The sequence below is a fragment of the Chaetodon trifascialis genome, chromosome 13 (genome assembly GCF_039877785.1).
Source record: "Chaetodon trifascialis isolate fChaTrf1 chromosome 13, fChaTrf1.hap1, whole genome shotgun sequence".
Classification (NCBI taxonomy): Eukaryota; Metazoa; Chordata; class Actinopteri; order Chaetodontiformes; family Chaetodontidae; genus Chaetodon; species Chaetodon trifascialis.
This window is the reverse complement of record NC_092068.1, coordinates 15,652,147-15,667,718: the sequence shown is the minus strand read 5'-3', so window position 1 is coordinate 15,667,718 and position 15,572 is coordinate 15,652,147. Positions and strand designations below refer to the sequence as shown.

At 41.4% G+C, this 15,572-nt stretch overlaps 2 protein-coding genes and 1 pseudogene across 3 annotated transcripts; all 3 read left to right on the top strand.

Annotated features, from left to right (window-relative positions):
• The first annotated feature begins 901 nt into the window (after window positions 1-901).
• On the top strand, window positions 902-4,210 carry LOC139341409 (centrosomal protein of 55 kDa-like). Its single transcript, XM_070977939.1, has 9 exons — window positions 902-1,048; window positions 1,195-1,311; window positions 2,125-2,190; window positions 2,446-2,596; window positions 2,853-2,979; window positions 3,051-3,240; window positions 3,305-3,379; window positions 3,579-3,701; window positions 3,968-4,210. Exons 1-9 carry the CDS (start codon window positions 902-904, stop codon window positions 4,136-4,138), a joined length of 1,167 nt encoding a protein of 388 aa, XP_070834040.1. The 3' UTR covers window positions 4,139-4,210.
• A 1,156-nt stretch (window positions 4,211-5,366) lies between these two features.
• On the top strand, window positions 5,367-6,110 carry LOC139341526 (free fatty acid receptor 4-like; annotated as a pseudogene).
• A 1,285-nt stretch (window positions 6,111-7,395) lies between these two features.
• LOC139341406 (cone cGMP-specific 3',5'-cyclic phosphodiesterase subunit alpha'-like) lies at window positions 7,396-13,435 on the top strand. Of its 2 annotated transcripts, none has more exons than XM_070977926.1 (22): window positions 7,396-7,863; window positions 8,258-8,410; window positions 8,850-8,939; window positions 9,114-9,254; window positions 9,410-9,484; window positions 9,592-9,656; window positions 9,751-9,817; window positions 9,935-9,982; window positions 10,099-10,248; window positions 10,511-10,654; window positions 10,753-10,818; window positions 10,903-11,049; window positions 11,386-11,493; window positions 11,573-11,682; window positions 11,774-11,861; window positions 12,004-12,104; window positions 12,245-12,352; window positions 12,463-12,526; window positions 12,613-12,687; window positions 12,787-12,870; window positions 12,986-13,136; window positions 13,230-13,435. In XM_070977926.1, the coding sequence occupies exons 1-22, from the start codon at window positions 7,396-7,398 to the stop codon at window positions 13,268-13,270; spliced, it is 2,544 nt and encodes an 847-aa protein (XP_070834027.1). In that variant the 3' UTR covers window positions 13,271-13,435. The 2 variants fall into 2 exon arrangements, with proteins under 2 accessions (XP_070834027.1, XP_070834028.1); XM_070977927.1 differs by having other exon boundaries at window positions 13,236-13,270.
• Window positions 13,436-15,572: the final 2,137 nt, after the last annotated feature.

Genomic DNA, 15,572 nt, shown 5'->3' with positions numbered 1-15,572 from the left:
TTGGCTAGTTCCTCTGTCCCAAGGTAATGCTAACTAAAAAATATTTGTTAGCTACTACAGTCATTTTAAGAAGACAGGAGTTCATTTAACGTGATGATTTGGAAAGTCAGTAGCAATACCGTTGGTAATTAACTTAACCTGGTACCATCAGTGCATTATGCTAGGCAACACTAGCGTTACTGTTTTATGCTGTTTTTCAAGTTTTTCAAGTTAATACTTACCTGATGATAGCTAAATTGGCTAACTTGTAAGGTGTTATCAGAGGTGGTCTGGTTGTTATACAGCATCTTTGGTGTTACCTTCTCTTTGTCAAAGTTATTGGCTAACAAAACCGTCTTTCAGGTATGACGATAATTTGTGCTGTTTTTGTTGGTTAAGTTGATGGTAGCTAACTGCTTATTAGCTTTACTAGCAAGCAGTGAATATTGCTGTGGTCTTAGTTAACGTTAGCTAACTTTATTGCTAATGTTGCCAACAGAGAGCAAATGTATTAAATCAACTTAAAAAGTGCAAATACCAGCATCCACTTCCAGGTCAGGTGGAGCTTTCCATCACATGACATGATCTCGATCATACAATGGAGTTTGCCCAGGTGTCCTGGAAAATTAGGTTTTTGTATTTTATCTGAGCATCTAAGCCAATTTAACAACATACCATAGAGTTTTGAGTCAACAGCTGCAGCAGATTTACTGCAGAGTTACTGAGTTGCAAGGCAGTAGATATAATAAATAATATAATATAATGCTAACTGTAAAAAAGTCTTTTTTTTCTGTGTTTGCTGATGTCAACAACTGAAAGAAAATAATCTTGTGTTTATTTTTGAAATGTCATATTCAGACAAACCTAAAATATATTATTTTTATGTCAGCCTCGTGTAATATTTGTCAACAGGTGATTTGAGATGGCATTCTCCAAATATAAGGGATTCGTCAATAAAAAGCTCAACTCAGAGCTTGGTATGGTGGTCAGGAGGAAGGAGATTGCGAATCTGAAGAGGACCCTGGTTGAGTTTTCTCATCAAATGTCACAACACAACAAGCTAGTAGAGGTAAACTTAGTCAAATGATCTTGTTTCTCTGGTATTTAGCCAACATAAGTCAACTAGCCAACTGGACTCTACCCTTCAGTTCAGGGTATCGTTTTACAGTAGCGTAGCATTAGTGAAACGACTTATGTCTCATTGTGTTTTTGCAGAGATTCCTCGCTCTTGAAACCAGTAGGCAGGAGAGTTGTCAGCCGCAGACGGCCAAAAACGAGAAGATTGCTTTGCCGTCAGAGCAGCTGAGTAAGAAAGAAGGGAAGCTGATAGATGTGAGTATGAGGAAATATGTATCCAGTCCCTCCAGAGAGATCGTAGAAGTCAAGGACAAGCTTGTGCATGTGTCAACTAGGTGTCAGTATCTCGAGGGCAAAGTTGCAGGGGAGATGCACACCTTGCTTGTGATATGTTTAAGGGTTGTGCTGAGGGAAATACAAACAGACTGTATGACTTTTTTAGGCATAAAGATGATGCATAACACAATATGTTGTAGTGATGGATGTTTTCTAATAAAATTCCTTATTACACTTCCTATTTGGAAGAATGACAGAATGTAATAGATCATATTCACTGCAGACATTTCGACTTGTCACAGTCAGGAAAGCACAGGTATTACTAGTAACATTGAACATTATTCAAGTGTTCCAGTAAGTTGTGACAGTGAGCCAAGACGTACAATACCAGAACCTTGAAACTAGTGCAAACAAAAGGAATTCATGCATCATTAATGTTATTGTGCTCCTGCTGTGATATGTCTAAATGGGAAAACCTGTGGTTGGTTTGTGTTGCCAGTTTTGCACCACTAGATGGCAGCAGTTGTTTTTAAATGTCAGTCTTCCATGCAGAGGAGGAGGAGTGCTGTTTTCCTTAATAATTCTTCCTCACACAGGGCATACCATCACTCTGTCTTTCTGGATATTGTAGAGGTCATAACACTTAAGAGTCTGATGCTCTAGATTACATTCCACCTGTGTCTTTGGCCTTGTTATGACATGTCACAATGTTGTCTCTTTTATTAAAGCACTAGGTCAGTTGTTCATTCATATCTGTTAACGTTTGTACTGCACGTTCCTGTTGTCAAACAGGACTCCACTTCAGATGGTCAGGCCTCTGCTAACAATGAAGTAGAGCTGAAATATCTCCTCACTGATGTAAGTGCTGTGTGGCTGTCACAGCTGTAAAAAGTCTCTGCTGTTTGTATTTTTCGCCTAACCCACCTTTCTGTATGTTTAGTTATTTCTAACTTTCTAGTTACTGTGTGCATTTGTTTCCAAGTGGGCATGTGTGCCAGTGTACAGTGTACATGTCTTGCTGAGTGTTTTTACTTTGGAGCCGTCCCCCTGGCACAACTCTCTTTCCGTCTTTCTCTGTTATGTGCTTCTCATTCTTTTATTAAATCCCCCAAGGCCCTGGAGAAGAACAAGCAGTGGCTGGAATATGACCAGCAGAGAGAGGCCTATGTGAGGGAAAATCTGGCCAGAATGTTATGGCTGGAGAGGGAGCTGAACCAAGCCAGTCAGGCCTGCTCACAGCAGCACAATGAGGACCATTCAGATGGTGAGCCAGAGGGACAGTGGGCAGTGGGCACTCACAACTGGGGCAACAAGGGGCAACAGACTGTCACAACAAGGTTTTTAAGATCTTGAGATTGCCCTGGAGTAGCCCGCTATTATAGAATCTGCGGCTTGCAATGCACTGCCAGAATCATGTGTTTCATACTACATGGTGCATGTGGTCTGATCACAGTATTGGATTGTGTATGTAAACGTGTAATTTCCACTTTTCTTTAACTTCTCATTTTCTGTTATTACAGAGAAGGAGCGAATAAAACAGATGCAGGAGCACTATGAAAAACTCTTACAGAAAGCCACAGATGAGCTGAAGGTGCTCAGGGAGCAGGTTGATGAGACCCAGCAGAACCTGATAACAACCCAGAACTGGTATGTGAACGGTCCTGCTCAAAGTTGGCTAGAATGGTAGTCAGCTACATGACAGAACATTTGATGTGTAGGCTCAAGGAAAGGCAGAATGAGGTGGAGGAGCTCAAGCAGCAGCTGCAGGCCGAAAAGCTGAGCAGAAAAAGTGCAGCAGAAGATCATCACTGCTCTGAGGATGAAAAGCAACGGCTCAGGGATGAGGTGGAAAACCTCAAGCGCAGGCTGGATGAGGAGACGCGCAGGTCGGCTAACATCGAGCTGCAGGTATGTCTTCATTGAACTACTCATGCAGTTCGTACAAAACCTAAAAATGAATCTGTCTTCTCAGGTGAGTCTCAGCCAGAAGTTTATGTTAAATCGTCACCATGCAGACCAGGGAAAGATTGCAGACCTGGAACAACAGGTGTGACAGGTCACCTCAGTTCTGGTCCCTTATCCCCCTTCCTTGAATTACTCCTGACCTCTTTGCCTCCCTTCTAAAGGGAAAACTGTAGACCTCACATAAGCACAGGACATACATAATTCTTCATATGTGACAAATATTATATGCTTACTATACTATATTCTATTCTCCATTGTAATGCAAGCTTTTTAAATTTTAGATCAAGATTTCTTCACAAGACCTTGAGGATGAGAGGCGGGATTGCTCAAATTTAAAGAAGCAAATGGTCAGAGTTCTGAAGCTGCTGCAAAAAAAAGACAACCGTGTGATGAAACAGTCAAAGGTTAGAATGAGCAAAGGACCAGTTCAGTAATTGCTATATCCCAGCTTCATCAGTGATTACACTTAAAGCTGCATGAATTGATTTTTTTGCAGGGGGGCAACCTAAAAGCTTTCATATTACACATAGTAATGTAATCTATTGTTATTATTAAAAATCTCAGAGCTCAGCTTTCAGTTTGGTTGGTCAGACATAACAGAACTACTTGAAAAGTTGTACAACCCGGAGTCTTATTAACCCTAACTGACAGATGATTCCATTTGTGTTAGAGGGACCAGCAGGATTTCAACCCATGTGAAGAGGCACACCCACCCTCCCTACCCTCCTCTCACAGCAGCTTGCTGAATGAAAGCTTCCTGGAGTGTCCCACCTGCCGGGCCGAGTATCCTGCCAGTCACTACAGAGACCTAATGGACCACCTGGAAATCTGCCAAGACTGAGCTGACCCAACTTTTTCAGTTCTATATGTTTTGTAATATGGATTTTACCTGTACTGTGTAACCAGAGGTACGAGTTAGCTTAATAAACTACAGTGTTGAGTTGCTTAGGTTGTGCTCCTGAGTATTTAAAATGAACAAACCAAAACTTGTGAAACCATCACTCTGAAATGCTTCCTTACTCTATCAGATTTTTAGCCATGCAAATCTTACTGACTTTTTCTCTAGTGCCACCGTAAGGTTCACATTTCTGGTTTTGAGGGAAATATCTTGACAGCCATTGGATAGATTGCCTTGAACTTTGCCACAGATAATAAAGTGTCCATCAAGGATAAATTCTACTGACTTGGTGGTTCCCTTAACTTACATGAAAATTTCACCTTGCTCAATACTTTGCTTTATGACTAACTAATTTGTGCGATACTTTGTAAAATCGTGTCACTGTTGGTCCTTGATCCCTTCTCAGGTCTCACACTATTCAGACCAGATGAATAGCTCAAAACAGCTTGTCTAAGGTTAATCCCTTTCCTGTGCTATTTAAAAGCATGGATTAGTATTGCTAGCTAACAATATGGAGAGTCAGAAGTCTGCAGTGGCTGTGGGCTTTGAAAGGGAACGTGACACAGAGGGTTATCACAGGCTAATGGCTTTAGAAAAAGATGGTAATATGGTTAAGACGCCTTGACCTGCTGTGCCTTTTAGGAACTTTTCATAGGGAAACATATTCATGGAGAGCTAGAATATGAGCTTAGGCCGTCTGAGTCAGACTTAAAGCCAAGAGGTGGTTTCTCTTGTGGCCTTGTAGATTATCAACATGAGATGACAGAAATACTTTCAGAGAAAGGAGCATGTGTCTTAGCTAGAACAAATATTTCTTTGGTAAATCTCTCCTCTGTGTACACATTTTTAAACGTAGTCCTTTAGAGTTTGCATGAGATGAAAAGCCTATTTTTAGGACAGCCACTAATCAGTGACTGTTTCACTACTCCTGTAGATTACCAGGATGTAAGCTTGGTAATCTAAGTCATAGCGTAAATAAAAGGGGTGTCAAGCTAATTAGATCTCTAATCTCAGCTAATTTGCCATTTAGACACTATCACTGTTGCATTGATTGAAGTTTAGAACTTGGATTAACCTACAGGGAAGTCATGCAATCACAGTCAGAAACAAAGTACCACTCTCCACCCGGCCTCCCCTTCCCCTTTATCATTTTATGCCTTTTTCACCCTATATGGACCCTCACACTCACTCCACTCAAGAACTTCACTTATTTTTCTTCTCTGAGCTGCACCACTCAGATCATGTTGCCGCCACTATTGTCGAGACCCTGGCTGTCACAGCGGTCTTCCTGGTCTGTGTGGCAGCAAATGCAAGAGCTGCAGCCATAGTAACCCTGGAATGCAGACTCCTGGCCAAAAGAACCATCCTGAGCTTGTTTGTGGGCAACCTGCTGTTTGTCAGCACGATCCTGCTGATTGTGGCAGTGCAGTGAACTGTGTTGTGGATGCTGGGGTATACGGCCTGTCACACTGTGCTGTGTGTCATCTGGCCTCGATCAGTGTGGAGGGGGTCCCAGCTATCCTTCAGCTGTCAACTGTTCCCAGTTTAACCCAGGGATGGTGATCGCCACCATCCTCCTCATCTGGGCCTTTTCTGCACTCACCTCTTGAACCCTCAGTCTGTTCTTCACTGTGATATATTGAGGTGGATTTTCCTGAGCAAGTATGAATGTATTGATGGATGTATGGAATTAATTAAGTAATTAATTAATCATTAATCATTTTCATGTCTTTCCCACAGGAACTTGTGCACATCTGTACTCTCAAGTGGCCTGACAACTGGAGAGATTGTGAGGAATGTCACTTTCACTGTGCTGTGCTTCCTTCTCCCAAGGTTATTAATTGTGTTGAGTTACACAAAATATTGGAAAACAAAATATCTCCAAAACTTGACAACTCACACCAAATCAGTCTAGATGTCTGGATAAATAGCACTACAGGTAAGAGGATAATTTTTGTTTTGGGGGTGAACTGTTCCTTTAAAGCTTTGATAGTGTGATTTTCAGGAGTTTCATTTGAGCCTATGAAAATGTATCTCACCTTGAAATGCCAAACAATAAATGTGTGTTGCAGTAATGCAGCACAGAATATTATTAGCTGAAATGACCTTTAGTTACTTTACAATAACCTTTTCCATTAAAAATACAATATTGCATTGTGTTTTGATTCTTAAAACGAGACATCAGGTGTACATAAACTAATGAATTAATCAACTGACGAATATAAACTAAAATATTGTGAATCGCCTTTTTGTCATGGTGTGGAAGTGATCTGATGATCAGATCATACTAACAAATGGTTTGCTTGTCAACAAGACTAATTAAACCCCAAGCAGCAGTTGACAATCCCACATAATCCCTTCAATGGTAACATGTAGCTGCTATCTAACAGAAGTGGCCCACGACATAAACACACGCGTTACTGTCTGCAGGAGTCCCTGCAGAGAGAAAAGCATTGCTGGCTGTCAGGACTCGCTCCGAGCAGCGCAGTTATTTCAGCTTGCCAGGTGTCTCTGTATCATGACATTAATCTCTGTCTCTCATACAAAGCTTCTCAGACAACATAAGACACTTAAACACAGCTTTTATCAAGTGGTCTGCAGCTCCCCTGGCCTTCTTTGCCTGGTATTATTGTTATGGTATTATCCTTATCCTCCTAAAATCATACAGCAAGTCTTTCCACGACAATGTTTGCTACATTTTAAAATAAATCAATCACATTTTAAATGTTTGCTGAAGCAGAAAAAAACAAGATATTTAAAGAATATGACACATTATGTTGTCATTCAGGAGTAACTGCAGCCCCCCCTGCACTTCTACTGTGCAGGTCTTACTGCTGGTGCCATAACTCTGTTATTACCTGTGATGGGATTGGCCCCACTAAAAAGACAAGTGGCTGGATTTACAAGTTAAGAAAGCTCAGGGGCTTTATGACTCTTGCGTCACATTCATTAGTTCCCCCTGGGATCCCCTTACCCAGTAAGCTACTCACTACCTTCTGTTGCTGTGGAGAAGGTTGGAGCTGCAGCTTTGGCACTGTGTCCACAGAGGAGTTTGGGAGATGCCTCAGTAAGGTCTGCACTACCATATCTTCTGGAGGCCACTTTTACTGCTCCACTTTCTCCTCCGTCTAGCTGAGGCTGTCTGAGAGGAGCACCTTTGTGCAGCTACAGAAGGGATCGTTTATCCGAACTTGGACAACATGGCAGACAAAGACACTGTAGAGAAGTTCCTTGACAACAATCCACAGTTTGCAAAGGAATACTACGAAAAGAAAGTCAAGGCAGATGTGATCACTGCTGCCTTCAACAACCAGGTCCAGATCAAAGACCCGGCCTCTTACAAGGATGTCTCCACCATCCAGGAAGCTGAGTTCATATTTGAGCTCATAAAGGAGATGCAGGGCACCAACCCAATGGAAAAAGCCCTGCATAAAGTTCTCCAGAGGATTGCTCTGCTGGTACAGGCTGATCGCTGCAGCTACTTTGGCTACAGGGCTCGTAATGGAGTACCTGAGCTGTCCACAATCCTCTTCGATGTGACACACAATTCTCCATTTGATAGAAATATAGTGAATCCCAACGTAGAGATTGTTTTTCCCACCGACATGGGAATTGTTGGATGGACGGCTCACTCCAAGAAGCCTCAGAATATTCCTGATGTTAAGAAGGTGAGCTGGTGACAAAGATGGTGACTGAAGTCTGAATTTAGAAATAAACGAATAAGACAAATATAGATGGATTAAAGAATATGGTCAAACTAATTGTGCGCTGTATTAGTGATGAGACATCTGAGGAAACATCTGTCTTATTAAACCCTAAAGAGTCCACATTATCCCTGAAGAGGTGCAATGTTGTTCAGCCCAGAGGGTGTGGAGCTACAATTTACAAATAACAAGAACAGATAACTTTCATTACAGTCATCTTAAATTATCATTTGTGCTTCAGTGTGTCTTTTCGCATGCTGCTTAGTATAATAGCAAGCCTGAGTAGAGTGTTGTTCTGCAATGGACCTGCTGCTTTACATTCATCTCAACACAACCTTATTCTCCTTATTCTTTTCAGGACTCTCATTTCAGTGACTTTGTGGATAAACAGACAAAATACACCACCAAATGCATGCTCACTGCTCCCATTATGAATGGAAAGGATCCCATTGGAGTCGTCATGGCACTCAACAAACAAGGCGCTGATGCTTTCTCGAAGGGCGATCAGGAGGTGAGTGGCCAGCATGTTCATTTTTAATAACTGGCAATTAGTGTGTTTTCCAGAAATGCTAAATGCTAGACTAAATCAAACAGACTGCACTCAGTGTGGCTCCAGTGTTTTACCACTTGTAGTAAGCAGAGAAATCCAGTATGGGGGTCATATTCTTATCTTAACTTGCAAGGTAAATGGGACAGTTTTAGCCCGCCAGCTTCCTGTCTCTGACCTGTATATCTAAAAGCTTGACTTGGTGCTTTGAGTGGCCGTTATGACAGCTCAACTTCTAATCCTTTTAGGAAAGGGAAGGTCAGAAATGTCTTCGTCTTATTCCGTGACCTCTTTGTGACCGTAGGGGTCACGCAAGTGAATATCTGCCAGAGGAAGTGACTAATCTGTTGAATATGTTAATATGATTCATAAAGCAATATGATTCTTTGCTCTTTCATTGCAGCTCTTCAATAAATATGTGAACTTTGCTTCTGTGGTTAGTCTCCAAGCCCACACTGCTTACATGTGGGATGTAGAGTCCAGGAAGAGTCAGGTAAACACACACAGTAATAAACCCACTTGTCTGGTCTGATTTTGCCAAAAAAATATTTGACAGCATTCATGTTCCAGAGATATTAATTTTCCAGCTGCACTAAAAAAATGGAACGTCACAAGAATCAAAAGCTCATATGAAAGTCATAACCGGTGGGTCTTCTCCCCGCTATAGGTGTTGCTGTGGTCAGCCAGCAAAGTTTTTGAGGAGCTGACGGATATTGAGAGGCAGTTTCACAAAGCCTTGTACACAGTGAGGACATACATCAAGTGTGAGAGATACTCTGTGGGACTCCTGGACATGACCAAAGAAAAGGTGCGTCAAAGAAAGTCTGAAAAAGCTTCATCTTTAACTTTAGGCTCTGCTTTCACCGCCACTGCAGTCCTCTCTGCAGCTGCATGCACTGCTGCACTTTATATCCATTAATAATGCAGCATATATAAACATGATGTTGGCCTTGTCTTAACCAGGAATTCTTTGATGAGTGGCCAATCAAGCTGGGAGAGCAGGAGCCATACAAGGGTCCCAAGACCCCCGATGGCAGAGTAAGTCCCACGCTGGGTTTGTTTTTGTGAAATTGTTCACATCCACCAATTTGTGGAGATTTTCAAAATATCAAAAAATCTCCCGCTTTTATGCTTAAATCATTCAGGAAATCAGCTTCTACAAGATTATTGACTACTTGCTGGAGGACAAGGAGGAGATTAAAGTTATCCCGTAAGTACTGATTGATTTTACAGCTTCATTTGCATGTTTTAACTGGTAGTCTAATAAGAAGACATGCAGTCACTCATCCTCTCTGAACTCACAGCGGCCCTCCTGCCGACCACTGGGCTCTGGTCAGCGGACTCCCCTCATACGTAGCCGAGAATGGATTCGTAAGTTCCACCTTTGTGCCATTTTTTTACGCTTACACCACAGTAGTTAAATAACTAGTGGCACTGATCTGATGACCTCCAAACACACACTTAATAACATTTTTTTACTACTCCTAGATCTGCAACATGATGAATGCTCCGGCAGATGAGTACTTTGCATTTCAGGTGAGACATTGTTCATCAACAACTGGAATTCAGTCAAATTCACTTTGTTTCTCACAAAACAGCCATTCACTGAAATCACAGAAATAATTTGGGTATTTTCTTTGATCGTTTGACAGAAAGAAGCGGTGGATGAGAGCGGATGGATGATTAAGAATGTCCTCTCCCTCCCTATCGTCAACAAGAAGGAAGAAATCGTTGGTGTTGCCACTTTCTTCAACAGAAAAGATGGCCAACCCTTCGACGAAAATGATGAACAGATTACAGAAGTATGGACAAATATCTTTTTAAGCAACATTTAAGCAACAGTACATTTTTCTAATATTTTACTCCCAAGATACTTTAGGTGTGATTTAGATTCATTTATAGAATTTTTGGAAATAATATTTAATATTCGTCTTTAAAGTCTATTCTATTTTTATGACTTCAGCAGTGGCTTGCATGGGCGAATTAGGTAATAGTGCATAATATCTACAGAACACACAGGGGAAGTCACTGAAAGGAGTGTTCTGTATTTGTCCATGTCACTAGGCTCTAACCCAGTTTCTCGGCTGGTCCACCCTGAATAGCGACACGTATGACAAACTGAACAGGACAGAGTGGAGGAAAGATATCGCCCAGGAAATGCTTATGTACCAAACAACGGCCACACTGAGTGACGTGCAGACCATTCTGGTAAGCTGCTGCCTCAACTGACTGATGAGCAGACCAGACTGAAAGCACATTAGTAGACCGGCCTCCCTTTTACTTTTTACTTTTTAATTTCCACACAGAACACTCAAGAGAAGTTTGGCTCTGCACCAGAAGACTGTGACCAGAAGGAGATGTACAAGCTTCTGGTAAGTGCTGCGATGCGTAGATCAAAGAGCTCGGGTTGTTTTGGATGGCACACTGACCGTGTGCACTTTGTTTCCAATGTGCAGAAAACCAGCCTCCCTGATGCCAAGACCGTGGAGCTGCACGAGTTCCACTTCAGCGACTTCCCCTTGTCAGAGTTTGAACTCATCAAGTGTGGAATCCGCTGCTTCTTTGAACTGGGGGTGGTGGAGAAGTTCAAAGTCGCACCTGAGGTACAGTATATCAGCAGCCAGGAAACCTGCCTGTATTCACTACACTACCCGCATCTGCCTGTTTGGAGCCGAGCACCACCTCTCAAACACTCAACACACCAGCATTTGTGCATTTTGAGCACAGAGAGCTTACATCTTTGTCTAACCCTAACTGAATCATCACTTGAGTGATGCTGTTCTTATTGTTTGCATATATTGACTTTGGCTGATCTGAGTTCCTAACCTTGAAATATGTGATATCATGTGTGATCTCAGTCTTGAACCGAGGATGCAAATGCAATGATTCATTGCAACTCTAACTTGTTTTTCTTATTTTTTTCCACTTCTGTTGCGCAGATCCTGACGAGATGGATGTACACCGTTCGCAGGGGATACCGTGACATCACCTACCACAACTGGAGGCATGGCTTCAATGTTGGACAAACCATGTTCACGCTGCTCTTAGTGAGTCTGATTTCTCATACTCATATATATCCTTTATTACTTGTTCTACTGCTATAACACAGGGTTGTCCTCTCAACAGACAGGTAAACTGAAGAAGTACTACTCTGATATCGAGGCCTTTGCCATGGTTGCTGCTGGATTCTGCCACGACATCGACCACAGAGGAACCAACAATCTCTACCAGACAAAGTAAGATTTTTTGTGACTAAATCACAGCAAGAAATTGTAAACAACGAAATAGATATTTGACTCGTGCTCTGGTTCTGGTGGACTCTTGTAGGAGTTTATCCCCTCTGGCAAAACTGCACAGCTCGTCAGTTATGGAGCGACATCACCTGGAGTACAGTAAGACACTGATGGAGGATGAGGTGGGTCCTCATATTTTAATATCTCTGTTTAACAGTAGTGCAACTGTTTTCATGCTGTACTGTAAGCAGCTAGATTCTTTTTGGTGGGACTCACTGAAATCTTGGCTGCTGTCTAACCTGATGCTTCTGCTATTGTTCACAGAACCTGAATATCTTCCAAAGCCTTCAGAAGCGTCAGTTTGAAACAGTGCAGCATCTGTTTGAAGTCTGCATAATTGCTACTGATCTCGCCCTCTACTTCAAGTAAGGAATGTCAGGAGTTTTGTTCTGTCCATAATTTTGAAGTTAACTGTGTGTCACACATTCAACATCAATGCTTATGCTTTTAATGCCTATTATTTTGAGGACTTTTGAAAAGATCTGACAGCTCTCTGGTCTTTCAGGAAGAGGACAATGTTCCAAAAGATCGTGGATGCTGTTGAGGGTATGCCAGAAGAGAAGGAGAGGGTCAACTACATCTCCAACAATCCAACCAGGAAGGAAATTATCATGTAAATGCAGAGTTTATTATGTGAACTAGCCACTTCAGCACTTACCTTCTAACATTGATGCTGTGGCTGTCATTCAAAGATGTTCTTCAGTGGTGTCGTATTTTCTGCAGGGCAATGATGATGACAGCTTGTGACCTGTCAGCCATTACAAAGCCGTGGGAGGTTCAGAGCAAGGTGTGTTTCCTTCTTCTTGTAATACAACTACAAAGCATCAATCAGCCATTTGTTCTTATTGTTTTGCTGTTTCTTATGGTTCTTAGGTCGCTCTAATGGTGGCAGCAGAATTTTGGGAGCAGGGAGACCTTGAAAGGACAGTCCTTGAGCAGCAGCCCATTGTAAGAGCTTTAAACCATGTTTTTCATATGATGCCTGCATTATGTATGGTGTTATAAAGTCATAACAATAACCATCCTATTTTCCTTCTTCTTCTTTAGCCGATGATGGACAGAAATCATGCTGATGAGCTGCCTAAGATGCAGTGTGGTTTCATCGACTTTGTCTGCTCCTTTGTGTACAAGGTACCTAGAAACAAATAAAAACATTGATCTCGCAGTTTTTTCATGCAACCTCCTTTCCCCCTCTTTATTGTCTGCATGTGCACCTGCACTGACACATGTATCCACGTGTTTGCAGGAGTTCTCTCGCTTCCACTCGGAGATCACCCCTATGTTTACTGGACTGAACAACAACAGGGGAGAGTGGAGAGCTCTGGCGGATGTTCATGAGGCCAAGATGAAGGCGATCGAAGATGAGAAGAAAAGGCTGGAAGGTGGAGACACACAAGGTGAGGGCTGATGTTTGAAATCACCCCCCTCCACTCATTCTGTTTGCGCTGTCACACGTCTCTCACTGTCGTTCTCATTTGTTCTTTTTGTAGGTCAAGATGGCGGGAAGTCAAAGACGTGTGTCATCTGCTAGACCTCCAGGAACGTCAAAGCATTTATGAATGTTTGTCTGGATGTGTATTTGTACAGTGTGTGTATGTGCATGAGCATGTGTTCACACATGAGGGAATTCTGAAGTGCAAAGATCCATAAATTATTATTTTTATAAACTGTGATGTTTAGTTCCTCTATCCCCTGACACAAAGAGCTATTTTAATCAGCACCGGTCTTGAGCACATACAGTTTGTGTGTGATACTATGAAACCATTAATTTAACATTATTCTTGTATATACTAAAAGAATGATTTGAATCATTAAGAAGAGTACATATTTATATTTCATTATAAATATATTTATATTGTATATAATTCAAGGATATTTAGCTCACTTTCATTTGCTTTGGACATAATGTGAAAAGAAATATTAGGCTGCAAATATGATGCATTTCAAGCTGTTATATCTGATCATTTTTGGAATATAATTGATAATAAAATGCACTTATATTGTTGAGAACTACTTCAGAAACAGAATCAATGTTTGCTTTTTTTTAATTGCAAGTAGCACATTGAAAGTTTGAAACATATGTCCCAGGCAAATGGGTGAGAGATGTAAGAAGATTTGTCTGAATTGGATTTGGTTATAAGCCACCTCTAGCTCCTAGGCTTTCCTTTTTAAGTCCCCTGCTTACATAAAGTAAAAATACTGCCGCCCTGCTCATAAGTCTGCGTGTCCAGACTACATGTGGCATACAGGACACGGTGAGGTGTCATGTGGAAACACTGCGCAGAGTCAAATCAAAAATAAATTGTAGTGTGTCTCACAGATTTCCTGAAACTGATCTTGTGACATGGGTAGCACTTAGCAGAACAATGTCAGAGTTGATTTTCTTTTCTTTTCTGATGGGATATCTGATGACATGTGTTTGTTTGCTTCTTAACATGAGAACTTTGAATCTTAGCAAATGCAACCTTTGCAAAGAAATGTGACTTTATCATGCATGTATAGCATTAAATACATAATTGTATGTGAAATAGCATCCTGTATAAGACCTGAAAAATGTCAATAAAGTTTATTTTCAAATCATGCCTGTTTTGTGCAAACTATTCTTCTACAATTTTGGCTGCAGCATGGTAGTAATGTCAGGGTATATTAGCTGCAGCACATTGATTTCTGAGTGAAAGAGTTACTTGATGGTGACAGCCTCACTGAACCCTTGTACACCTCTGTGTACACTATGTTCACCTCTTAGATCAAGCTAAAGAATGGTTTAGGAAGGCAGGACTGACCAAACATTAACATTTAATCAACTGCTAACAAGCTTATAAGATCTGTGTTACTGATTTGGAACATACATGTGCATCATTATGAAGAAGAGGAATATGCTAGTCCAGATGTGTATCCATACACTATATTACAATTTACAAAGATGAGCAAGAAAATACATCAGATTCCCCTTGTATGCTGCAGTTTAAACAGGTTTAAAGTATGCACAGTCATGCCCTTTGACTTTTGACTGTTTGGCATATTGTTTGACCTCAGCTGGGATGGGCAGCAGATGTTGTGGTGCGTCATGTGAGAATATCCCCAGAAGATCCCACGCAGGCTCCTGCTGGTGCTTACCATAACTCTAAAAATCTACTCAGAATAACAAAATATTACTTGCTATGGTCTTAAATGGAGATTACTGTGACACTTCTGCTATCAACTCTTGTGCTACTCAGAAAAAAAACAAACAAACGTAATTTCAAGCATTTCTCTGCAGTGATGTTAAGTTGCTGTGTCACATACGGTATAATACATTTAAGGAGGTGTGTTTTCTTGTGTCACTGCTCTAAGTGATCATCCCCTTGAGATGATTGACTCAGGCAGGCGACTGACAGGTGGCAAGTAAACTTCATACAAGAAGCAGAGAGCATCTCACTTTCAAAATCCCGTCAGTCACGTCATAAGAAGTAAGCCAGCTTTGTGATCTCACAGGACACCTTGAGACAGCATGGAGGCCCAGAGGTCAAACAGCAAAGCAAGAGTGTGCTCACAGCGCTGCTTTCACTGGTGGGGGAGGACTGGAGGAGCAGGGGGTGGCCATCTCTATGGCAGTAGACTATTTGAATTGTACGAATATCAATTTTAACTTAATTCAAAATTCATTATCTTGAAAGTAAAGAAGGAAAATGCAAGATAAAACTTTGTAGCTTCCAAAAAGTCTCACCAGCTCTTTTTCTTTTTCTTCTTCTTCTTCTTCTTCTTCTTCTTCTTCTTCTTCTTCTTCTTCTTCTGCTAATGGAAACAATTTCAAATAGCAAAGACCTGATAAATCAATCTACCTCTGACAGGCT

What these genes read in the sequence shown, in the direction of transcription:
- LOC139341409 (XM_070977939.1), top strand. Translation starts at nt 902, where the DNA reads ATGGCATTCTCCAAATATAAGGGATTCGTCAATAAAAAGCTCAACTCA. An exon ending in CAATGAGGACCATTCAGATG is followed by an intron (nt 2,597 to 2,852) that starts GTGAGCCAGAGG and finishes CTGTTATTACAG; the next exon opens with AGAAGGAGCGAATAAAACAG. An exon ending in CGGCTAACATCGAGCTGCAG is followed by an intron (nt 3,241 to 3,304) that starts GTATGTCTTCAT and finishes CTGTCTTCTCAG; the next exon opens with GTGAGTCTCAGCCAGAAGTT.
- LOC139341406 (XM_070977926.1), top strand. Translation starts at nt 7,396, where the DNA reads ATGGCAGACAAAGACACTGTAGAGAAGTTCCTTGACAACAATCCACAG. An exon ending in GATCTCGCCCTCTACTTCAA is followed by an intron (nt 12,105 to 12,244) that starts GTAAGGAATGTC and finishes CTGGTCTTTCAG; the next exon opens with GAAGAGGACAATGTTCCAAA. An exon ending in TCCTTGAGCAGCAGCCCATT is followed by an intron (nt 12,688 to 12,786) that starts GTAAGAGCTTTA and finishes CTTCTTCTTTAG; the next exon opens with CCGATGATGGACAGAAATCA.